The 26,857-nt window shown below is 51.1% G+C and overlaps 1 protein-coding gene across 1 annotated transcript; it reads right to left on the reverse strand.

The window, feature by feature from the left end:
• Positions 1 to 14,090: 14,090 nt before the first annotated feature.
• On the reverse strand, positions 14,091 to 15,684 carry LOC311602492 (uncharacterized protein). Its single transcript, XM_084790662.1, has 3 exons — positions 15,054 to 15,684; positions 14,583 to 14,711; positions 14,091 to 14,405 (listed from the first exon to the last, which is right to left on the reverse strand). Exons 1-3 carry the CDS (start codon positions 15,551 to 15,553, stop codon positions 14,261 to 14,263), a joined length of 774 nt encoding a protein of 257 aa, XP_084646788.1. The 5' UTR covers positions 15,554 to 15,684; the 3' UTR covers positions 14,091 to 14,260.
• Between the last annotated feature and the right edge of the window lie 11,173 nt (positions 15,685 to 26,857).

Below are 26,857 nucleotides of genomic sequence, written 5' to 3' on the forward strand. Positions count from 1 at the left end.
CTCCCCTCCCCTATGTCTGTGATTGAGGGAGACCTCCTCCCCCTATATATGCTCTTAGAATATCGAGTCTCTTCTTGGTAACTTGCTATCCCTCCTCTGGGTGCCACCAGGCCTCCCCATCCAGGGGAGAGCATTGGCATTTTCAAAGGCTAATTGTTTTACAAAAGGAATTCTACTTAGAGGATTACCAAAAGCTCTCTACTGCTTTAAGTAATTTATCCACAAACTCCTGAAATGGTTCATCCAATCCTTGCTTAATATTTGATAAACTGATGCTCAGATTTCCCTTGCTAGGTAGTTTCTTCCATGCTCCTTGAGCAGCCTTGGCGACTTGTGTATACACTCCAGGAGGGTAATTAGCTTGATTAGCAATACCTTCAAATGGCCCCTCTCCAGCTAACAAGTTAACATTCCATTGAGGATTCCCTGCTTGAGCATTAAGTTCTGCAGTCTTTCACAGCATCCATGAATTCTGCTTTCCATAACAAATAATCTCCTCCATCTAAACACCCTTTGCTTAATGTATCCCAGTCAGCAGGGGCAAGGTTGGCCTTCCTTAGCGCATCAACCATTGCTATGGTGAATGGAGCAGTGGGTCCATACTGAGCACAAGCAGTCTTTAATTTTTTGAGTTGTTTCCATTCTATAGGGGCTGCCCTGAAAATCTAGCACTCTTACAACTGGAAAAGTGAACTCACTGCTCATCTCTTGTCCTGTGTTTCTAACTCTTGGCATTCTAGCTTCTAATGGGGACATACTCTGAGGGCCATTTACTAGACTGGAAGCCTTCCCTCTCTGTCCGCAATGACTTTTCTCAACATCATCATCAGTCCTTATTCTTTCTAATTCTCTAATTGTTTCCATCTCTTAGCTAAGCTAACTTGTTCCTCCAGGGCCTGAACCTGTCCCTGGAGTTTTTCAATGGGATCCTGTTGCTCTGGGGGTGCTATAGGCAGAGGCTGCCAGACATGCTCTTTAGAGCAAGCAGCTTCCTTTTCTATATCTTCCTTATCCCTATTCCTGGATTCCCTTATATCTCCTTTCAAGACATCTTCAGCTTGTGATAATAAATCTCTCATTTTGTCACTCTCATGTCGGGGATCAAGAACATCCCTGATCAAAACCCAAAGGGAAAAAACATGGCAGATGTCTCTTCAGATCCATTAGTAACATAGTGACCCTGCAATCTTTTACCAACTTTATCCCAAGTTTTTAAATTATCCACTTCTTCCTCAAGAAACCATGGATATTTCACTGACAAAATCTTAAAAATTCATCCAACCGTCCTTTATTTACTCTTATTCCTCACATTTGAAGCTCGTTTTCCAATGTCTCTCTGAATAAATCTTTACTATTGCTCTGTCCCATATTTGTATTGCTTACCTTGCTGTTCCTCTGCGAAGCAGGCGACTTCGGGGCAAATGGTCCACTTGTCTTTCACTCATCTTTCCATGGGGCCCCTCCATGCAATGTCCCTCATTTAATCCCTAGTTTTCAGCCCCACGTTGGATGCCAAATGATGTGTCCCAGCCTTCAGGACAAATCAAATCAGGGTTCACCCGAAAGAGGGAGTGGGGATTGAAAGTAGGGTACAGAGATGCGAGAAATAACGAGTCAAGTCTAGAAATTTCTGATCAAGACTCTCTTTAATGCCAAGACTTTATATAGCAAGGCCAATAGGATCTATTCTGATCCCTCTCTCCCTAGGTCCCAAGGCAAGAAGAACACAACAGGCTGAGGAGTTCTCTGTAGGAACTTCCTTAATCTTCTGAGTAGCTCTCTGTAAGGACATCCTTAATCCTCTGGGTGTCTCTCAGTTGGGATTTCCCTGCTTCTTTCAAAGGTAAATGGTCCAAGGATGGCCTGGAACATAAAAACCTCACCTGGCAAAGCTCAGCAATTCAAAGGTCACAGCATGCAGCCTAAGCACAGGATTTCTGACATGGCAGAATTTGGCATGGTTTCCCACATCCCTCAGCTTTCTGATAGGATTTAATAAAAATTGGTAAGGAGTAGATGTGCAGCTTGAGGATTTAAAGTAGAGATGTCTGATTGTTTATTTTTTTATATATAAAAGTTTAGATTTCTGATCCTTTTAAGATTTTTTATAGGATTAATTTTTAAGATAATTCTTTCTTTGTAACCACAAATTGCAGCCTGCCAGTAAAGTGAAACTTGCTGAAAGTTTTACCTTGCTTGTTTAATCTATAACAAGTTGCTTGGTTACAAATGGATTTGGGTTCTTGGGAATAATTTTTCACCCATAATCTGTAACACATTTAATCATGTGAAGGTACTGGAGCACATGGGTCTATGTATACTCATTGTAATTGTTCACATAAAGAAAACTAGAGTGAAACCACATTGTGATTTTTGTACTGCTTGAAAGATTTTGCTGGAATATATAAGTTTTGGGAGAAAAATAAAATTGTTGGAGCTCACTTGTTTGAGTTTGGTTCATCCACCCAATATGTATGTGTGTATATGTATATAAATGTGTGGGACTGCTAGAAAAGTTGATGTCTCGTGTATCTGGATAGCCAACTGAGCTTGGTCTACTACAATGGAGTCCCTTTCTCAGCAGGGCTCTCTCTTTGCCTGAAGGTTACAGGCCTGACCCTTTCCTGATAGAACATGTTCAGCAAGCACCTGGAGATTCCTGGAAATACCCACCCTATGCTAAAGAGATCCTAGCCTTCAGCAAATGACCTTTAATCATGCCTGGAAGTTCTTCCCTCACCCATAGGCTTATTAAATACTGTGTTCTCTTCTTGTGATAAGACCTGGAGCTACTGCATGTAAATGAGGTATTGTACCACTGCATGTAGATTAAGAATCCTGGCATCCTTAGACCCACAATGAATCAGACATATTCGCCCTCAAACTTCTCCCCACTGCCCAAGGTTTATAAATCCCTGATTTACAGAAATATAGGTTGGCTGGCTTACCCTCTCACTCCATGCCTCCACCATGACCATCTGAGCCTCATCATTTATTCTGTGGAAGAATCGCTGCTAGATGCCAGGCCTTGAATACAAGCCAAGGCAGTCAAAGCAGAGATGGCAAAGCTGCCTTGGCATCTGCTGAAGCCTGCTCCATAGAGGCAAGATCGGTGCTGACCACCAGTGAAGCACCACTGGGCGTGCTTCTCCCCAGACCTGTCTGCCAGCCACTGTCTGCATCCTCTGCTTCCTAAGCTTAGCACAGCAGCTTAACCCAAGAGCTGTAAAAAAAAAAATTATATATATATTTATATATTTATATATATATATATCTGAGCCCCCAAACAGAGAGACATTGCTTTGCATCCTTCCCATTGCTTGGCTTTGCATTGCTTCTCTTCAATTCAAGATACTCCTAGACTCTCCTAGAGCGAGACACTCCAGAGAAAACTTTGAAGAAGCTGCTTTTGGTCCCTGCTATTGATACATGCTGCTGCGTGTTCATGCTGCTGTGTTTGTTGTTGAAACCCTGACAATGAAGAGTATCACCCTAAGGAACTGAGCCTAAAAAGGTCTAATTCCCTTGTCTCTACTAACCTTCTTTCTCTCCTACCTAGAGTCCATGGGTTGTAAGGGAGCATTAAGGAACCCAAAATAAAGTAGTTTTTTTTTTTTTTTAATCAAAGCCTACAGGACTGGCTAAGGATAATCAGCTGAAGGTTCATGGGATTTTGGTGTATTTTGACTGTCTGAAGCTTAAATGAGGACTTATTTGCAATGAGCAGAATTCCCCTTCAGTGTCTTATCACACAACTCAAAACCTCACAGCTTGTATGATGTGACAATTTGGGGTCTGCTATTAACTTGGACTAGTATAACTCCTTTCTGAAATAAACTGAAAAGAGTCACTCTGTCTAGTGTTTTAGTCCCTTTTTTAAACAGGAGTCATGCACTAAGTGTTGGCATAATGTTCTTGTGGACTGTGTACAATTTATCCTGGTTCGTTCAAATGCTGATTTCTCTACCCTAGTATCTGGTTTCAATCTGGACATTGCATTGTGATATTTACTCTAAGTATCTCCTGTCTCAGGTTTATGTAAACATGTTTGTTCTGTTTTGCCAGGAAGCACCAGGAGGAATGAGCCAAACCTAGGATTGAGAGACCAAAAAGAATTAAAATCCATATCTCAGGGTCACTGAGGCAAGGTTTTAAAAAATAGGCTTAAAGGCCTGGGCACAGCTGCAGGGAGGGCCGACCTTGCCACATTTCTTCCAGCCCACCAGAGATAGAGCTGCTAAGTGACTGGCCTGAAGGACCCGTAGCCTGCATCACATAGCCACATTCCCTTCCACCGGCAGGAGATAAGGTTGCCAGGGAACTGACCCACAGAGAGAACAAAGAAGGTCAGAACCATTAAGGTTTTGGCACCCTCTCATAACCTATCACTTTGAACCACAAGACCCCCTTCTGTATCCTAACTAATGAGCCTTTACTAAGTTGGGACCTCCCCTGCTTCAGGGGTGCTGGGGGAAAAGGGACCTATAAAATGCCCTCAGACCAGAGCCCCAAGTCACTGTTGTATACTACTGCTTGATGATGGTCTCAGCCCAGCTTGAGCTGTAAATAAAGATCCTTATGTGTTTGAATTGGTTTCATCTCCTGGTGGTTTTTTAGGTTCTTGAGAAACGAGCACAACAGGATATGAGTAAAAAGCAAATATAAAGTGGGAAATCAGAATGAGAGGAAAGTATACTAGCTTGGAGGTTTAGGATGGAGTAATTATTGCGCAGCATTGTGCTATAGGCTAATTAAATAAATCCTGGACTCTCTGTGTGGTTATTTGGGTATAACGCTGGTTAAGGACTAACTGCTGATTTTACTAAAATAACAATTCAATATTAAATATTAATAATCTTTCAACAACTAAGTCTTGGCAGAGCCCCACCTGAAACAATATTAATATTTGAGCCAAGCCAAGAGTCCTGATATTGTAGAATGCTATGTCTGACCAGAAGTTCATCACATCTCCCTCTACAGAGTCTTCTGCCCAAAGAAACTGTCACCACTTGAAAAGCCCATGTGAATCAGGAGAGGACAGGCAAGACAGCAGCTGTACCACTAGAGAGAGGCTCTGGCAGTAAAAAGAAAACCGATTTTAACCTGACCAAATCAGCAGAATTCAGAAAGGGCCATTTTCCTTTCAGGGAGGTGTTGGAATATCTGGCTTGCCACCAGTGCCATTTTTAAAAAATGCTTTCAGATTTATAAGTCTAACATAGATGAGCTCTATAATAAAGCTCCCTCATAAGATAATTAATTATTTTTATTCTAGAGACAGGGTTTCTCCGTGTAGCCCTGGCTGTCCTGGACTCAATCTGAAGACTATGTTGGCCTCGAACTCACAGAGATCTGCCTGCGTCTGCCTCTCGAGTGCTGGGATTAAAGGTGTGCGCATTTTACAGTGTCTCTCTTGCTCTACTGGTCAGTACAACTTGACTTTCCACATATGTAAATGTTAGGAATCATTCAGCCTGTAGCTCCCCACTAACTTTGTACTTTTCCTTTCCTTTCTTTCTTTTTTAACCTACACATAGCCTAGCTTAAGGATGTCCAAAGAATAGAATATGATGTCAGCCTAATGTCAGTTAAACTTTTGACAAGGGAAAAAGTGCCAAACTGATGCCACCAGTCACTTAGCTGCATATTGAACCTGAAACTCACTAGTAGCAGTTGCCAGATGCCATGTGAAGGAGCAAACTGGTTTTTGGTTCTCTTTTTCTTTACAGATTTAATGTAATATAATACATTTTAAATGTACTTTAATAATAAATTTGAGAAATAAATAACTTGACAGAGCTTTGCAAATGTTTCCACTTAGCAGGTCTCCTAGTATTCTATTTCCTGCTGAATGGTGGCACTCATGGAGCAAGGGACTGTCGATCTCTTAGGGTGTGTACAGGGAAGTTTTGGTTTCTTTAAAAACCCAGTTACGCTATGTAAACATGTTTTTGTTTTAATCCCAAGTGTGGGATTTTAGTTTGGGCTCTAGTTTGTCCCACAGCTGATAACTGCCCCATGTGAGGCGTGGTCTTTGCCAGCTGGTAACAGCCTGCCTCCTGGGGCACGAAGAGGGGCGTGGTCTTTGCTCACTGCAGTTAGTTTACCTCTGAGGACTCTGAGGGGATAAACAGCAGAGGCAGTAAATGCCCCAAGTAAGATAGAGTTTAAAAACCTAGCATCAACACACCAACCCCACCACCACCACCAGCACCTGGGATCAGTCCACCATCCCACAGTTTGCAACACCAAGGCCTGTCCACACTGGACCATCTCCACCAGCCTTCTGTGTTCTCACTACTGACAGAGATGTGCCTTACCCAGAAGTGACTCCTTGGTGCCCTCCAGAAGCAACCCCTAAGACCACAACATGCATACACAGACACACAGACGTGCCTCAAACATAGACCTGTTATTGGCTGGACTGGATCTGACACAAATGTAGACATCTTTCTCCCGGCCCTTTGTGACTGTAGGCCCAGGCTATCCATCCAGTCCTTATTTATAAAGCCTGTACTGTCCTGGAAGATGGTTCTTGCCGGTCACTCCTGCTGTGACATCAAGTGCCCTGGCCCCAGAACACACTAGGGGTGGTCATAGCGACAAGCTCCCCTGTCCCTATCCTGGCTGTCCTCTCGAATCCAGTTCTGACACGGAGTCAGGTCCTTCTGGGCCAATGCCATCCAAGCCCTTCCTGTTGTCCATGCGGTGTCCAGCCCTTGGAGCATGCCGGGAGGGATAAGTCTCTCTGAACTCAGCCAACACAAGGGCTGTGATGGGGTGTGCTGCACCGTGTTTGGATGATGCCCATCTGGAGAGGAAAGTGGAGCGTGGAGTGAAGTTGTGTGTGTGTGTGTGTGTGTGTGTGTGTGTGTGTGTGTGTGTGTGTGTAGAGGAAACATGGAAACATGGTTTGGGCAAGGCAGCTTGAATAAAGCACCTACCAGGGTCTCGAGGTCTCAGGGTGTCTGGAACACAGACCAGGCCTGGTTTCACAGGCAGCGTGAATAGTGGAGTGCAGCACTCATGGCCGCTGTCACGCTAATCTACGTAAAGCTTTGGGGTTCCATGACTCCTGTGAGCGGGCCAGCTTATCGGGAATGGACGATGTGGGGTCCACTTGAACAATCCAACTGCAGACCATCAAGAGGTCCCCCAGGTCTACGGGGATGAACAGCTTGGACAGAACCAATTCTCACGAGGCCCTGTTTTCCCAAGCTCTTTGGGCCTCACCTCACCTGACACATTGAGGAGGGCTGGGGCGAGGCTTGGCAGAAGCACCTCAGTCCATTCTAGAGCCAACAGGGGGCGGCAGTGTCGGTGGTGGGTTCTGGGCCCCCCTTAGCAGCCATGAAGGAACCTGACAGTGGCGCGGCTGGCACACCAAGCAGCAGAGAAGGCCAGAGTAGCCTCCCAAGCTCTGGTGTCCAGGACAGCAGAGATGGTACGGAGAGAGCCGAGAGAAAAGCCCGTGTGACCCGTGGTTCTGGCTGCTCTGGCATCCCCCGAGGTTGTGGAGGCACTGAAGAGGAGGGCACGTTGGTAGAGAAGCTGCCCTTGGGGATGATCCGGAGCAGGAGGAAGAGGACGAGGAAAGCCGACACCTGGAGTTGTATCCTTTGTGGCGTTTGTGACAGCAGCCAAGGGGTGTCCTGAGATGGTCAGGGAGAGTGTTGGGGGAATGTCCCCCCAGCGTGGACGGGGGCGTCTGGAGGAAGGGATGGTGGAGGAATGGGGGAAACCAAGGGCCCTGGAGAAGGCAGCTGGTGGGGAAAAACACCCGGGGCCAACAAGACGAAGTCAGTCACCTGAACAGTATCCTCACCAGTGACCTCGCGGTGCCTTTCCTGTCCTTCATGGATGCAGAGATGGCACGTATGTACCTGGCCCAGGCTGCGGGGTCCCTGGAGGAAGCCGTTCACAGGGAGCTCAGAGTGACTGGTAGTGACCTGCTGATGTAAGTTCTAGAAGGGGAGGAGAGTGCTTGGGGCCAGTAGGCAGCTGTCCCTGGCTCTGCCTGAGGAGCCCACCCCATTGTACATAGGCTGACACCTGAAGAGCCACTGTGAGGATGGGGTGCTCTGAGCTGAGCCTGTGGCAGGCAGCCTGATAGGGAGCCTGAGTGTGTCCTGGAGGGACAGCCCACTGGCTCCGCGGGAGGCATGGAGGAGGAGTGGGCCCGGGTGAGCGGTCAGTGGTTCTAGTGTGACTTTTCCTCTCCCCTCACTTTTAGTCGGGTAACTTCTGAAAACTCCAGCCTCTTCCACAGTTCTGTCTCCTCCCTGCTCAGCCAGCTTTCCACAGTGGTGACTGCCTGAGGTTCTTTGTGCCTGAGTTCTTCAGGCCTCAGCAGGAATAGAGGGCCTAGGCTCTCACCGTGGATCCTGCTGCCTAGCCACTTGGCCTAGGCCAAAGACTCCCACAGCAGCTGCTTTACTGGGAAGGGGGAGGTTGTTGGTGGTAACTGTGTCTCTGTGCTTGCCCTCGGGTGGCTAAATGTTTGCCAACATTGAAAATAAAGTAAGCAGTGTTCCTCTGTGGCCTTGCTTTAGTTCCTGGCCTGACTTTTCCCAGGATGGACTATAGAGTGTAAGCTGTAATACATACTTTCTTCCTAAAGCTGTTTCTGGTCATGGTGGTTTTATCACAGCAACGGAAACCCTGACTTAGGTAGACCCTGACTCATTAATGAAGCTTCTTTACATTACACATGATGAACATGCTGTGTTCAGTGGCAAGACCCTGCCTCTGACACACACGCGCGCGCGCACACACACACACACACACACACACACACACGTTTATATATTTACATCTGTCTAGTTGGGGGAAATTAGAGCAGGAGCTCCATCTATGTGGTTACAGGAAAGTCCTCATTCCTGCTGGGTAAAGCCCTCCAGGTCCAGTTGGTTGAAGAGGAGTGCCCACACTCCCATAAGTAACCCCTCACTCATGGCCTGTTTGTAAGCTTAGTAAACTCATTGTTTGTCAAGTCTAGAGTGAACTTTGGTAGAATCGTACCTTGGCTCGTCCTCGGGACATTTGGAGAAGGGGTAGATATTGCCCACGTCTTTCCCCTGGGAAGGAACTGTAGCAACAGGGTCTGTACTTGTCGGTAAGGTAGAAGATGTTAGCGATGGATGAGAAGTATAACACCCAGAAAAGAGAGACAATGTAAGAGCAGCAGAGCACATGGAGAATCTTCTAGAGCCAGATAGCCTCTACTTCTGGGTCACTAGGACCATCAGAGTCTAGGGCTTCTGCCCATAAAATGTCCTGGGCTCCCCAACAGAGAAAAGAGCAGAATCTGAGTATTCTAATTGCAAATTTGTAGTGAGTTAGAGGCAAAAGTCATTGTCAGGAAAAGTGAGCCAGAACAGCACAGGAGAGCTTTACCTGGAGATGTGGGCAGAAAGGGGAATTAGCATGGCCATAGCTCCTCAACTCAGATGATGAGAATTCTAAATATAACCCTGTCAACAGGTTATTTTCATTGGTATTTCATATGAGCCAGTGTAGCCTGGAGTCAGACCCCACTGCTTATCTTAAAGGGGATTATCCGAGGGTAGCACCGTGCTTCAGGATGCAGCTGGTTTTCTTGCTGGGAAAGATGAACAGGTGGTCCATGATAACCTGAGGTGGAACACAAGTTATATCACATGTGCTTGTGGTAGTGGCAGAAGGGACCTGATAACACCTGCAGTGGGATAACCTCCTCTTTGTGGTAAGGCCTGTTCTGCATTTCCCTTCTCTTTGAGCTGCTCTCCCAAGAACTCTGGCTTATGAAAGGAGTAGACAACACTGGAAACTCAAAGATTAAGACATGCCAAATAGGTCCAGGGTGATGTCAGACCTAGAGTGTCCCCACCCTCGGGTAAGTCTAGAGGGTTTAGTTAAGACGTTAGGTGGCTGTAGAAAACAAACTCTGTTTCTTTTAGGGCTTCAGCCTTGCTCCAAAGAACCTGATGACCCTAAAATCGGGATGTAGCCAAAGAGAACTAAACCCTTCTTCTCACTAACATTCTTTGTCTGCTACCTGGTTTTGGGGTGTTAGAAGGGATTGGGGTGGAGAAGGGAGAAAATGACATAAGAAACCAAACTAAAAAGAAAAAGTACACCTATATTAAGTGTTCTTCGTTGCTGTGGGAACTCTCTAAGCCCTATTAATTGTTTCACCTCCTAATTTAGCAGAATAAACAACTATGCGAGGGTCAAAAAACTTGAGAATCCATCTTAAGGCTAGTTTCCCAATTTCTTGAGTGTTGTTATTTGGATTTTATCTTATACATGTAAGTGTTTTTCCTGCATGTCTGTCTACCACATCCATACCTGATGCCCAAAAGCAGCCAAAGGGGGGGGGGGATCAGACCCATGGGATTGGAATTGTGGACGGTTGCTAGTCATCATCACGGTGAACCAAACGCAGCCCTCTGCAAGGACAACGTGTGCTCTTTTTTACCTCGCAACCATCTCCCCACTCCCAGTTCCGTAAGCCTCCTGAGGATGGGAGATGAGCCTGTTGGGCCTGAGTTACGCAGGGGACAGGAGGCTGGTGTTTCTGAAGCCTGTGGGAATCAAGAGAGCATAGCTTGGACTCAAAGGATGTGTGAAGACGCGGGGGCCCTGCCACCGTGCCCAGATCTTCAACTTCACGGACCTACGTGACTCAGAAGCTGCAGCACACCATCGGCCTGGTGTCCACAACAGTGAGTGTAGATTCAGTTAGGATGGCCTTATCGCTTCTGAGCCATCTTCCCAGACCTGGTGGTGGCTGGATCCAGACCAGCTCACCAGGGCCGGGCCCCAGATCCAGGGTCACGGGGGGGGGGGGGGGAGATTATCAGGTCAAGATGCTCTCAGCAACGCTGGGCTTTCTTCATTAGTACCTAGCCTTGGGCCCTGTGGGGCAGGGGCATCACAGAGCAAGACCTTCCCTGACGAGTATCAGCAACACTTCTCCTTCCTGCCCCGGTTCCCCAGTGTTGAGAGAGGCCACACAGTCCTTGCTGTTCATACTCTAGCTGCACCATCATTAACCCTAACTCTCCCTCCATTTCCAGAGGATACTGTCAACGTCTCTCACCATCTCTCTGGTCCACCCCAGTTTATCTCCAGCCAGGGAGGCAGAGTGAAGCTATTGAACGGTATGGCTCTCTGTGTGTCTGCTGTGCTCAACAGCCCCGGGGACTCCATCACCCTCACGCCCCCACACCCGCCCGCCAACATCTTCAAATTCTGCATCTCTTTACTGTGCATTTTGAAATCTCCCATCCCGCCATGGCAATTTCCCCCTGCCCTCCAAGTCGGCCAGGTGACTGTAGGAGGGAGGGATGTCAAGTCAGGGCAGAAGAGTCCTCGGTAAGGATATTACATTGCAAGAATCTTCCCTTCAGATGTAAACAGAGGAACTATGCCTGGAAAAGAATGAGTGTCGTGGGGGGAAGGCATACAACCCAAGCCCTGGGGAAGAATTAGTGCCAGGATGACAGCCACATAGCCATTGGCAGAGGAGCAGCCAGACACACATTGAGGAGAGAAGGCAGTAACGGTTTGAAACGTCACCTGTGTGACATTAACAAAGCTGAACCAAGCGGAGGGAAATGCAATTTTTACCTAAGATGAGTGGATCTCTCTCAAAAATCGAAATATAGTGGAACTACAGCCAGGTCATGGCCATTCTCTTCAGGCCAGTTACTAAGGCCTTTGCCAGTGGACAGACATCCTCTTCCTCTCATATAGTGTCAGGGCGCCCCAGGACTGCAAGTGGGCACTGTGCACACATATGGACGAGCAGGAACTGGATCTGCCCATCCACTGGAAAGAAGCCCCAACTCACATAAAGTATATGGGACGCAGGACACAAAGTCACAGGACACAGCGTCAGAGAGGGACACTGATCAGTGGACACAGAGGAGGCGAGCAATACCATGTGCTCCATCTCCTGTGGGGAGAAACTGTCAGTGGACCCCAGGAGACACCCAGAGCTTAGGAGATGGATGTGAGCATCTGGGCAGCTGCAGCCTGCGGGGTAGAGTGAGGAAGCTGCAGAGAGACAGAGGACCCAGCTGGAGGCCTGGAAGCCTAGCATGCGAGGAAACTACTTGACACCAGGAACAGGCCACTCTGCACACAATCCCCACAGGATCATAGGTAACTAACTGTTCAACCTAACCGCGAAAGGAGCCTAAGTCTGTGCCCACCCATCTGCACACAGAGCCTCCTCATTCAGGAGGCAGCAAGGAAGTCTCTCAGAGGGCCCGACACCCACCCAAAACAAACCAGGCATCGGCAGGAGGACTGGGGCACCCAAGACAAAAAATTAGAGGAAACGCAGGAACGCCTCTCTCTGCCTTTATCTTACACGCGTAGGCAAGGAGATGGGAGCTGAAAAGAAAGAAAGGGAGACATAGGAACATAGAGGGAGGATAGAACAAAAGCTAGATGATTGAACCTGCTCCTTAACTCAAGGCCTTAATTGTTACTTATTATGAAGATTATGTCTAAGTCATGGCTATAGAATTTAGTATACGGATACAAATCATGGGCATGTCAAATACTTGGCATATTTTAACACAAGAATATATAACCTAAGGCTAACAGATAGATATGACTCTATCAATACATGGGGTAAAGTAGTTGAATAAGGTCTTCAAAAGCCTCAGAGACACACAGAATATGGCATTTAAAGCTGTTCTCACAATCCTAAATGTCTTCGACAACAAGACAAGTTAACTGCTGGCAACACCCAGCCGACCTCAAAGAAGATGATGAGCATCCAAGAGCCTCCTTATGGACATGGCTTCAAAGGTGGCAAAATAGACACTGGGCAAAATGTCCTCCTCGTTCCTGCCACAAACAGAATCAGCCTAAAAGTGGGCGACTTAGATGCAGGCAGAGTCGACGGCTGCACTCTGCCAAGTCAGGGTAAGCAAGTCCTCAATAGTCCTGGCCCTGCGAACAGGTCTGGCAGAGATAATAGGCCAGAAAGCTGAAGATGAGGCTCCAACGTTATAAAGTGTATTGGGTGACTGGTCAGGCAGTAAACTGTCTTAAGTCAATTTGTACATTTACGAAGCTGATAACCCACACTGCTGGTTCACTCAGGAATTTAAGTTCTACTCCTTCTCAGGTCTCTGAGGGGCACTGAAGACAAGATAGTATAGTTCTACAACCAAGCTTAGCTGGTTAGGGGACAAGATCGTTTTAGATCAAGATAAAGAAGTTAAGCTATTAGAGCTGAGATAGGATAGATATTGAATCTCATTCGGAAATTTACACCCAACAAAGACAGGAAAAACACTTGCTTCAAAAGAGACGAATGCAGATGGCCAAGTCACTATGAATGTAACATGTATAAAACTCATTATTCTCATGATTGTCACATGGTTCTCCCTGCTGTATGTAGTTTGTCTTATTCATGTGTAATAAAATTAAAAAAAATAAACTACTTTAAAAGAAAACAACTTGAATAGAAAATAGTATTTTAAATGAGAAAACCTTGAAAAATATACAATAAATTATAGCTCTATTTACATACATAATATATGAAGAAAACCTTATTACTACAAATACTTATTTTTTTTTAATATTACTTGAGACCCAGGACCTCTAGCAACAAGGTGTACAGGTCCCAAGAATCGACATCCCTGGTGGACATCTGGTCTCCACGTGCAGAACATAATATGTGTATACCCACAAACGCATGTGCAAACACGTGACCCTCGCAACACAACGCATACACGTGCAAACACCTGCACTTCAAAAACATTGTCAAGAATTTGTTATGCATGACCAGTCTTATGTGATTAAATTTTTCTTCCATTTCCCAGAGTGTCTTAAATTATTTTTGGACTACTCAAACAGGCGCACGCCTTTAATCCCAGCACTAGGGAGGCAGAGGCAGGCGGATCTCTGTGAGTTCGAGGACAGCCTGGTCTACAGAGTGAGTCCAGGACAGCCAAGGCTACACAGAGAAACCCTGCCTCAAATTTGAAAAAAAAAAAAGTTCCAGAACTTTTCCTCCATAGAAGCATACAGATAAGACAACCTGGAGGTTTCTGCCACAGTCCAAAGTAAAGTCAGAGAAAAAATACAATATTTGATATTTTTTTATTTTGTCTGGTAACATTTAAACACCCATTCCTTCAGTAAGTGGGAAACAATCCAACCAAGATACCGACGTGGAGCACTGAGCTAGGTTCCAAATAACAATTACTCAAACCACAAAACGCTTCTGACTTTTCTTGTATCTGGTAACATGTTAGGGTTCATGACTCCTTCCCCGTCCCCGTTTGACAACAGCCACAAACTCCAGGCGCTGAATGTTTCTCATCACCAGGGAGAGGTGGTCAAGGAAAGTGTTGATGGAAATCCGGAAGAAGACAGGGTCTTCAGTAGTCCACCTACTAAAATGGAGAGAGAAAGAGACACCATCAGGGAAGTGACGAGGGATCTGTTCAGACCCACGCCTTCCTGCTTACAGGGAATCCACCAGTGACTCCATCAGGGTACCCCTAGAGTGCGCACTGCCTCCCAAGCCTAAGGCCACCCCTACTGCAGAGTTTTGGGGGGGGAAAACTGACACAGCCAGGATACTGTCGGTCACTGTGAACTCCTGCTGAATCATCACTTGCTGGCGTCGGGTACTGGCGATCAGGGACCTGCGGGCCATGTCTGCCTCCACCGCAGACCGGAAAGGCACTGTTACAGAGCTGGGAGGAGACACGGTTAAGGCAGCATCCATCCACTGCTCAGTTTACTTTTGCCTACCTAGGCCTGCCTGGCAGCGAGCCCTCCTGCCACCCAAGGCCAGTCACCTGCCACCTCCGCAGTGGTTCAGGTCTTCTCCTCCACCCTCCAGGCGCCAGGCAGGGAGTCCCTGTGTCCTGTCTGGCCGTCAACTGCTGTGCCCGACTGCGCACATCGTACCTGCCCGTCCTTCCTTTCCCTAGTCAGATGCGCACCATGCCCCCCCGCCCCAAGCCTTCCATGGAAGTTTGAGCCCTCCCCTGTTCCCGTAGCCCCTGCCGAGGGCCTCCCCCAGGGAAGGATACAACTCCAGGAGCCGACTCGTCGTTGCCGAGGTAGTATCTCCACTGGGCCCAGGGAGAAGTGGCACCTGCTCGCTGTGGGGACCCACAACTGCTTCTTCAACAGCTGCTCCGGACCCTGCAGGGCTCCCTGGGCTGGGGCTGCCTGGAGCAGCCTGACTCCCGGGAGGAGGCGGGCTCCCAGGAGCAGCCGGGCTCCCAGGAGCAGCTGGGCTATCAGGAGCAGCCGGGCTATCAGGAGCAGCCGGGCTCCCAGGAGCAGCCGGGCTCTCAGGAGCAGCCGGGCTACCAGGAGCAGCAGGACTACCAGGAGCAGCCGGGCTATCAGGAGCAGCCAGGCCACTGGAATCTTGCGGGCCGCTCTGAGAGGAGTTGCCACGGTCACCTTCGGTCGCCGAACTTTGAGCGCTAGGCTGGGCATCGGGGGTTTGAGGACTAAGCTCGCCATCCTCGCCTTCTTCAACCCCTGCTCTCCCATGTAGGCCCTCACTGGGGTCCTGCATGACCACTCTGGCTCTCCCCCTCAGGGCCGCCAACCCCGACCCTAACACCACAGTACAACTCACAGCTCAACTAAGAAAAGGGAGCCATCGCGACAAGCCGCAGTAGGTTTATATAGGTAACCGCACGTGAGGCCCACTGCGCATGTGCAAACAAGATCTCGCGAGGCTTGGTTCCCGCTAAACTGGGTGGGGGGAGGGGGAGGGTGTCTCTGAGACCCGGAAAAGGACTGCTGTTTCACACAGCCGCTTCCCAGGTGGCTTGTACTAATGGGACCCTTCAATATAGGTTTCCTCCAAGCTGCTCCCACCGCGAGTGGCACTGATCCCAACAAGCTTGCGGCCTGGGGAAGCTCAGCCTGGCGGCAGGAGTGGTTGGGATTGAGAGAAGCTGCGCGAGCTGATTGGCCAGTGACTCCCTGACATGTTAAAATCTTGCTGTGGTGGTTCTGCCCAACTGCCCCGCCCAAAGGTTTCTGCCTGGACCCATAACACCCACACACACAATTAGAATTCATTTCCCCTCAGCTGGACTTAGCCAACGAGCTTAAAGGCCAGGCAGCACTGCTTTGTCTACCTAGCCAGAATGCTGCAAATGGCGCCCATTGGTGGCTTTTTCCTGCAAAAGCTAGCTAGCCTGGGGAACAGCCCTGGGTTGCAGTCTGGGCTGCGTCCCGGATCGATCGGTTTGGAAGTGTGCACACAATAAGCCGTCTATCTGTTTTGAATCGACGCTGGTGTCCGAGTGGTCAGTGGGCTATTTGCGGACCCCAACACTGCCGTGCTCAGAGGTACTGCACATCCTTGCCCTGAGTGGAGATAGCCCATCAGGGTCTAGAGGGTAGGGTGAACCAGTGCCCCTAGGGACGTGCTTTGCCGGGCTGGTGTGAACATCCTTAAAGGTACTCTGCTCCACTGGCCATATCACACCTGGATAGACGCCTTAGGCCCGCAGGAGAGGGCTGGGAGGAAGGCTTCTTTCCGTGGATCCTAGTCAAGCATAGTGATGTGAGCAGGGGATGTTCGGTGTTGTGTGGGGCTTATCAACTGCATAGGGGGGTCCTGGAGGAACACATCCAGACATACTGGGGTCCTGGGGGAACACATCCAGGCATAGGGGGTCGTGGGGGCACACATCGAGACATAGGGGGGTCCTGGAGGAATACATCCAGACATACGGGGGGCCCTGGGGGAACACATTCAGACATAGGGGGGTCCTGGAGGAACACATCCAGATATAGGGGGGTCCTGGAGGAACACATCCAGGCATAGGGGGGTCCTGAAGGAACACATCCAGGCATAGGGGGGTCCTGGAGGAACACATCCAGGCATACGGGGGTCCTGGAGGAACACATCAAGGCATAGGGGTGTAGGAAAGATTAAGCTTTGTCACAGGTGAAAGTAGTCTTGGCGGGCTTTAACCTTGGGGCACACCATGAATACGTTGTGAGAGACTGTTTGGAGCCTTCCTGGGCTTGGAATTCAGGAAGCCTACCTAGGAACCCCACCGTGGCTATTGTTTTCCTACAGGGGGAACACATGAACGCATAGGGGGGTCCTGGAGGAATACATCCAGGCATAGGGGGGTCCTGGAGGAACACATCCAGACATAGCAGTGTCCTGGAGGAAGACATTCATGCATACAGGGGTCCTCGAAGAACACATCCAGACATAGAGGCGTCCTGGGGGAACACATCCAGGCATAGGGGTGTCCTGGAGGAACACATCCACTCATAGGGGGTCCTGGAGGAACACATCCAGGCATAGGGGGGCCCTTAAGGAACATATCCAGGCATAGGGGGGTCCTGGAGGAACACATCCAGACATAGGGGGGTCCAAGGGGAACACATCCAGGCATAGGGGCGTCCTGGAGGAACACATCCAGGCATAGCGGGGTCCTGGAGGAACACATCCAGACATAGGGGTGTCCTGGGGAAACACATCCAGTCATAGGGGGGTGCTAGGGGACACATCCAGGCATAGGGGGGTCCAGGAGAACACATCCAGGCATAGGGGGGTCCTGGAGGAACACATGCAGGCATAGGGGGGTGCTGGGGAAACAAATCCAGGCATAGGGGCATCCTGGAGAAACACATCCAGACAAAGGGGGTCCTGGAGGAACACATCCAGGTATAGGGGTGTCCTGGAGGAACACATCCAGGAATAGGGGGGTCCTGGCAGAACACATCCAGATATAGGGGAGTCCTGGAGGAAGACATCCAGACATAGGGGTGGTCTGGGGAAACACATCCAGTCATAGGGGGGTCCTAGAGGAACACATCCAGGCATAGAGGGGTCCAAGGGGAACACATCCAGGCATAGGAGGTTCCTGGAGGAACACATCCAGACATAGGGGTGTCCTGGGGAAAAACATCCAGTCATAGGGGGGTCCTAGAGGAACACATCCAGGCATAGGGGGTTCCAAAGGGAACACATCCAGGCATAGGGGGGTCCTGGAGAAACACATCCAGGAATAGAGGGGTCCTGGGGGAACACATCCAGACATAGGGGTGTCCTGGGGAAACACATCCAGGCATGGGGGGGGGTCTGGAGGAACATATCCAGGCATCGGGGGATCCTGGAGGAACACATCCAGACATAGGGGGGTCCTGGAGGAACACATCCAGGCACAGGGGGTCCTGGAGGAACACATCCAGGCATAGGGGGTCCTGGAGGAACACATCCTGGCATAGAGGGTCCTGGAGGAACACATCCAGGCATAGGGGGTACTGGAGGAACACATCCAGGCATAAGGGGGTCCTGGAAGGACACATTCATGCATAGGGGTTCCTGCAGGAACACATCCAGACAAAGGGGGTCCTGGAGGAACACATCCAGGCATAGGGGGTACTGGAGGAACACATCCAGGCACAGGGGGGTCCTGGAGGAACACATCCAGGCATAGGGGTGTCATGGAGGAACACATCCAGGCATAGAAGTGTCCTGGAGGAACACATCCAGGATTGGAGGGTCCTGGAGGAACATATCCAGATAGAGAGATGTCTTGGGGAAACACATCCAGGCATAGGGGCGACCTGGAGGAACAGATCCATACATAGGAAAGTCCTGGAGGAACACATCCAGACATTGGGGTGTCCTGGGGAAACACATACAGTCATTGGGGGTCCTGGAGGAACACATCCAGGCATAGGGTGGTCCTGGAGGAACACATCCAGGCATAGGGGGTTCCTCGAGGAACACATCCAGGCATAGAAGGGTCCTGGAGGAACACATCCAGGATAGGGGGGCCCTGGAGGAACTCATCCAGGCATAGGGGTTCCTGGAGGAACACATCCAGGCATAGGGGTTCCTGGAGGAACATATCCAGACAAAGGGGGTCCTGGAGGAACACATCCAGGCAAAAGGGGTCCTGGAGGAACACATCCAGGCATAGGGGCGTCCTGGGAGAACGCATCCAGGCATAGGGGGGTTCAAGGGGAACACATCCAGGCCTAGGGGCGTCCTGGAGGAACACATCCAGGCATAGGGCGGTCCTGGAGGAACACATCCAGACATAGCAGTGTCCTGGAGGAACACATTCATGCATATGGGGGTTCTCGAAGAACACATCCAGACATAGAGGCGTCCTGGGGGAACACATCCAGGCATAGGGGCGTCCTGGAGGAACACATCAATACAAAGGGGGTCCTGGAGGAACATATTCAACATAGCGGGGTCCTGGAGGAACACATCCACTCATAGGGGGTCCTGGAGGAACACATCCAGGCATAGGGGGTCCTGGAGGAACACATCCTGGCGTAGGGGGTCCTGGAAGGACACATCCATGCATAGGGGTTCCTGGAGGAACACATCCAGACAAAGGGGGTCCTGGAGGAACACATCCAGGCATAGGGGTGTCATGGAGGAACACATCCAGGCATAGAGGTGTCCTGGAGGAACACATCCAGGCATAGGGGGGTCCTGGAGGAACACATCCAGGCATAGGGGGTTCCTCGAGGAACAAATCCAGGCATAGGTGTGTACTGGAGGAACACATCCAGGCATAGAAGGGTCCTAGAGGAACACATCCAGGCATAGGGAGGTTCAAGGGGAACACATCCAGGCATAGGGGTGTCCTGGAGGAACACATCCAGGCATAGGGGGGTCCTCGAAGAACACATCCAGACATAGAAGGGTCCTGGGGGAACACATCCAGGCATAGGGGCGTCCTGGAGGAACACATCCATACAAATGGGGTCCTGGAGGAACATATTCAACATAGCGGGGTCCTGGAGGAACACATCCACTCATAGGGGGTCCTGGAGGAACACATCCAGACATAGGGGCGTCCTGGAGGAACATATCCAGGCATAGCGGGGTCCTGGAGGAACACATCCAGACATAGGGGTGTACTGGGGAAACACATCCAGTCATAGGGGGGTGCTAGGGGAACACATCCAGGCATAGGGGGGTCCAGGGGAACACATCCAGGCATAGGGAGGTCCTGGAGGAACACATCCAGGCATAGGGGGGTCCTGGAGGAACACATCCAGGCATAGGGAGGTCCTGGAGGAACACATCCAGGCATAGGGGGGTCCAGGAGGAAAACATCCAGGCACAGGGGTGTCCTGGAGGAACACATCCAGACATAGAGGGGTTCTGGGGGTACACATCCAGACATAGAGGAAACGTGGGAGAACACATCCAGACATAGGGGGGTCCTGGAAGAACACTTCCAGGCATACGGGGGTCCTGGAAGAACACATCCAGGCATAGGGGTGTAGGAAAGATTAAGCTTTGTCACAGGTGAAAGCAGTCTTGGCGGGCTTTAACCTTGGGGCACACCATGAATACGGTGTGAGAGACTGTTTGGAGCTTTCCTGGGCTAGGAATTCAGGAAGCCTACCTGGGAACCCCACCGTGGCTATTGTTTTCCTACAGGGGGAACACATCCAGGCATAAGGGGGTCCTGGAGGAACACATCCAGGCATAGGAGTCTCCTGGAGGAACACATCCAGGCATAGAGGGGTCCTGGAGGAACATATCCAGACATAGGCGGGTCCTGGAGGAACACATCCAGGAATAGGGGGGTCCTGGAGGAACACATCTAGACATAAGGGCATCCTCGAGGAACACATCCAGACATAGGGGTGTCCTGGGGGAACACATCCAGGCATAGTGGCGTCCTGGAGGAACAGATCCACACATAGGGGTTCCTGGAGGAAAACATCCAGGCAAAGGGGGTCCTGGAGGAATATATCCAGACATAGGGGGTCGTGAAGGAACACATCCATGCACAGGGGGGTCCTCGAGGAACACATCCAGGCATAGGGGGATCCTGGAGGAACACATCCAGTCATAGGGGCATCCTGGAGGAACACATCCAGACATAGGGGTGTCCTGGGGAAACACATCCAGGCATAAGGGGGTCTTGGGGGAACACATCCAGACATAGGGGTGTCCCCAAGGAACACATCCAGACATAGGGGAGCCCTGGGGGAACACATCTAGACATAGGGTGGTCCTGGAAGAACACATCCAGGCATAGGGGGGTCCTGGAGGAACACATCCAGGCAGAACAGTGTCCTGGAGGAATATATCCAGGCATAGGGGGGTAGAGGGGGAACACATCCAGGCATAGGGGTGTCCTGGAGGAACACATCCAGGCATAGTGGTGTCCTGGAGGAACACATCCAGGCATAGGGGGGTACAGAAGGAACACATCCAGGCATAGGTGGGTCCTGGAGGAACATATTCAACATAGCAGGGTCCTGGAGGAACATATCCAGGTATAGAGGGGTCTTGGAGGAACACTTCCAGGCATAGGGGGGTCCTGGAGGAACACATCCAGACATAGCAGTGTCCTGGAGGAACACATCCATGCATACGGGGGTCCTCGAAGAACACATCCAGACATAGAGGCGTCCTGGGGGAACACATTCAGGCATAGGGGGGTCCAAGAGGAACACATCCAGGCATAGGGGTGTCCTGGAGGAACACATCCATACAAAGGGGGTCCTGGGGGAACACATCCACGTATAGGGGGTCCTGGAGGAACACATCCAGGCATAGTGGTGTCCTGAAGGAACACATCCATGCATAGGGGGGTCCTCAAAGAACACATCCAGACATAGAGGCGTCCTGGAGGAACACATCCAGGCATAGGGGGGCCCTGGAGGAGTACATCCAGGCATAGCAGTGTCCTGGAGGAACACATCCAGACATAGGGGCGTCCTGGAGGAACACATCCCAGCATAGAGGGGATCAGGAGGAACACATCCAGGCATAGGGGTGACCTGGAGGAACATATCAAGCCAATGGCGGTCATGGAGGAACACATCCAGATATAGGGGGGTCCTGGAGGAACACACCCAGACAATGGAGGGTCCTGGAGGATCACATCCAGGCATAGGGGGGTCCTGGATGGACAAACCCAGGTATAGGAGGGTCATGGAGGAACCATCCAGGCATAGGGGGGCCCTGGAAGAACACATCCAGGCATAGCGGGGTCCTGGAGGAACACATCCAAACGTAGGGGTTCCTGGGGGAACACATCCAGACATAGGGGTGTCCTCGGGGAACACATCCAGACATAGTGGGGGGTCCTCAGGGAACACTTCCAGATAGGAGGGTCCTGGAGGAACACATCCAGGCATAGGGGTGTCCTGGAGGAACACATCCAGGCAAAGGGGGTTCCTGGAGGAACACATGCAGACAAAGGGGGTCCTGGAGGAACACATCCAGGCATAGGATGCTCCTGGAGGAACAAATCCAGGCATAGGAGGGCCGTGGAGGAACACATCCAGGCATAGGAAGGTCCTGGAAGAACACATGCAGACAAAGGGGGTCCTGGAGGAACACATCCAGGTATAGGGGGGTCCTGGAGGAATACATCCAGGCATAGGGGGGTCCTCGAGGAACACATCCAAACAAAGAGGGGTCCTGGAGGATCACATTGAGGCATAGGCGGTCCTGGAGGAACACATCCAGGCATTGGATGCTCCTGGAGGAACACATCCAGGCATAGGGGGGCCATGGAGGAACACATCCAGGCATAGGGGGTTCCTGGAGGAACACATCCAGACATAGGGGGTTCCTGGGGGAACACATCCAGACATAGAGGCGTCCTGGAGGAACACATCCAGGCATAGGTGCGTCCTGGAGGAACACATCCCAGCATAGGGGGGGTTCAGGAGGAACATATCCAGGCATAGGGGGGTCCTGGAGGAACATATCCAGCCAAAGGCGGTAATGGATGAACACATCCAGATATATGGGGGTCCTGGAGAAACACACCCAGACAAAGGGGGGTCCTGGAGGATCACATCCAGGCATAGGGGGTTCCTGGATGGACACATCCAGGTATAGGGGGTCCTGGAGGAACACATCCAGGCATAGGGCGGCCCTGGAAGAACACATCCAGGCATAAGAGTTCCTGGGGGAACACATCCAGACATAGGGTTGTCCTCGGGGAACACATCCAGACATAGGGGGGTCCTCAAGGAACACATCCAGACATAGGGGGGTCCTGGAGGAATACATCTAGACATAAAGTTGTCCTGGAGGAACACATCCAGGCATAGGGGGGTCCTAGAGGAACATATCCAGCATATCGTATCCTGGGGGGAACACATCCAGACATAGGGGTGTCCTGGAGGAACACATCCCGCCATCGGTGCATCCTGGAGGAACACATTCAGGCATAGGGGGGTCCTGGAGGAACACATCTAGGCATAGGGAGGTCCTGGAGTAACACATCCAGACAAAGGGGGTACTGGGGGAACACATCTAGGTATAGGGGGATCCTAGAGGAACACATCCAGACATAGGGGGGTCCTGGAGGAACATATCCAGCCAAAGGCGGTCATGGATGAACACATCCAGATATAGGGGGGCAATGGATGAACATATCCAAATATATGGGGGTCCTGGAGGAACACACCCAGACAAAGGGGGGTCCTGGAGGATCACATCCAGGCATAGGGGGGTCCTGGATGGACACATCCATGTATAGGGGGGTCCTGGAGGAACACATCCAGGCATAGGGGGGCCCTGGAAGAACACATCCAGGCATAGGGCGGTCCTGGAGGAACACATCCAGGCATAGGGGTTCCTGGGGGAACACATCCAGACATAAGGGTGTCCTCGGGGAACACATTCAGACATAAAGGTGTCCTGGAGGAACATATCCAGCATATTGGAGTCCTGGGGGGAACACATCCAGGCATAGGGGGTTCCTGGAGGAACACATCCCACCATCGGTGCATCCTGGAGGAACACATTCAGGCATAGGGGGTCCTGGAGGAACACATCCAGGCGTACGGGGTTCCTGGAGGAACACATCCAGTCATAGGGGGGTCCTGGAGTAACACATCCAGGCTTAAGGGCAGTCTTGAAGGAACACATCCATGCATAGCGGCATCCTGGAGGAACACATCCAGCATAGAGGGTCCTGAAGGAACCCATCCATGCATAGGGGGGTCCTCGAAGAACACATGCAGACATAGAGGCGTCCTGGAGGAACACATCCAGGCATAGGGGGGTCCTGGAGGAATACATCCAGGCATAGGGGCGTTCTGGAGGAACACATCCCAGCATAGGGGGGTTCAGGAGGAACATCTAGGCATAGATGGGTCCTGGATGAACACATCCAGCCAAAGGCGGTCCTGGAGGAACACATCCAGATATAGGGGGGTCCTTGAAGAACACATCCAGACAAAGGGGCGTCCAAGGGGAACACATCCAGGCATAGGGGAGTCCTGGATGAACACATCCAGGTATAGGTGGGTCCTGGAGGAACACATCCAGGCATAGGGGTGTCCTGGAGGAACATATCCAGCATATTGGAGTCCTGGGGGAAACACATCCAGGCATCGGGGGGTCCTGGAGGAACACATCCCGCCATCGGTGCATCCTGGCGGAACACATTCAGGCATAGGGGGTCCTGGAGGAACACATCCAGGCATAGGGGGTCCTGGAGGAACACATCCAGGCATAGGGGCGTCCTGGAGTAACACATCCAGGCTTAAGGGCAGTCCTGAAGGAACACATCCATGCATAGCAGGGTCCTGGAGGAACACATCCAGGCATAAGGGCAGTCCTTCAGGAACACATCCATGCATAGGGGGGTCCTCGAAGAACACATCCAGACATAGAGGCGTCCTGGAAGAACACATCCAGGCATATGGGGGTCCTGGAGGAATACATCCAGACATAGGGGTGTCCTGGAGGAACACATCCTGACATAGGGGCGTTCTGGAGGAACACATCCCAGCATAGGGGGGTTCAGGAGGAACATCTAGGCATAGATGGGTCCTGGATGAACACATCCAACCAAAGGCGGTCCTGGAGGAACACATCCAGATATAGGGGGGTCCTTGAAGAACACATCCAGACAAAGGGGCGTCCAAGGGGAACACATCCAGGCATAGGGGAGTCCTGGATGAACACATCCAGGTATAGGTGGGTCCTGGAGGAACACATCCAGGCATAGGGGTGTCCTGGAGGAACATATCCAGCATATTGGAGTCCTGGGGGAAACACATCCAGGCATCGGGGGGTCCTGGAGGAACACATCCCGCCATCGGTGCATCCTGGCGGAACACATTCAGGCATAGGGGGTCCTGGAGGAACACATCCAGGCATAGGGGGTCCTGGAGGAACACATCCAGTCATAGGGGCGTCCTGGAGTAACACATCCAGGCTTAAGGGCAGTCCTGAAGGAACACATCCATGCATAGCAGGGTCCTGGAGGAACACATCCAGGCATAAGGGCAGTCCTTCAGGAACACATCCATGCATAGGGGGGTCCTCGAAGAACACATCCAGACATAGAGGCGTCCTGGAAGAACACATCCAGGCATATGGGGGTCCTGGAGGAATACATCCAGACATAGGGGTGTCCTGGAGGAACACATCCTGACATAGGGGCGTTCTGGAGGAACACATCCCAGCATAGGGGGTTTCAGGAGGAACATCTAGGCATAGATGGGTCCTGGAGGAACACATCCAGCCAAAGGCGGTCCTGGAGGAACACATCCAGATATAGGGGGGTCCTGGAAGAACACATCCAGACAAAGGGGGGTCCAAGGGGAACACATCCAGGCATAGGGGGGTCCTGGATGAACACATCCAGGTATAGGTGGGTCCTGGAGGAACACATCCAGGCATAGAGGTGTCCTGGAGGAACACATCCAGGCCTAGGGGGGTCCTGGAGGAACACATCCAGGCAAAGGGGGTTCCTGGAGGAACACATCCAGACAAAGGGGGTCCTGGAGGAACACATCCAGGCATAGGGGGGTCCTGGAGGAACACATCCAGGCATAGCGGTGTCCTGGAGGAATACATCCAGACATAGGGGCATCCTGGAGGAACACATCCTAGTATAGCGGGGTTCAGGAGGGACACATCCAGGCATAGTAGGGTCCTGGCGGGACACATCCAGGCATGGGGGGCCTGGAGGAACACATCCAGGCATAGGTCGGTTCTGGAGGAACACATCCAGCCAATGGCGGTCCTGGAGGGACACATCCAGATATAGGGGTGTCCTGGAGGAACACATCCAGACAAAGGGGTGTCCTGGAGGAACACATCCAGGCATAGGGGGGTCGTGGAGGAACACATCCAGGTATAAATGGGTCCTGGAGGAACACATCCAGGCATAGGGGGATCCTGGAGGAACACATCCAGACTTAGGGAGGTCCTGGGGGTACACATCCATACATAGGGGTATCCTGGGGGAACACATCCAGACATAGGGACGTCCTGGAGGAGCACATTTAGGCATAGGGGGGTCCTGGAGGAACACATCCAGACATAGGGGTGTCCTAGAGGAACACATCCAGGCATAGGGGTATCCTGGACGAACATATCCAGCATAGGGGTGTCCTGGGGGGAACATATCCAGGCATAGGGGGGTCCTGGAGGAACACATCCAGACATAGGGGGGTCCTGGAGGAACACATCCAGGCATAGCGGGGTCCTGGAGGAACACATCCAGGCATAGCAGTGTCCTGGAGGAACACATCAAGACAAATTGGGGTCCTGGAGGAACACATCCAAGTATAGTGGGGTCCTGGAGGTACACATCCAGGCATAGGGGTGTCCTGGAGGAACACATCCAGGCATAGGGGGGTCCTGGGGGAACCCATCCAAGCATAGGGTGGTCCTGGAGGAACACATCCAGGTATGGGTGGTCCTGGAGGAACACATCCAGACATAGCGGTGTCCTGGAGGAACACATCCAGGCATTGGGGGGTCCTGGAGCAGTACATCCATGCATAGCGGTGTCCTGGAGGAACACATCCAGGCATAGGGTTGTCCTGGAGTAACACATCCATACATAGGGGGGTTGTGGGGGGAACCCAT

The sequence above is a fragment of the Acomys minous genome (assembly GCF_964271855.1).
Source record: "Acomys minous genome assembly, chromosome: 7".
Lineage (NCBI taxonomy): Eukaryota > Metazoa > Chordata > Mammalia > Rodentia > Muridae > Acomys > Acomys minous.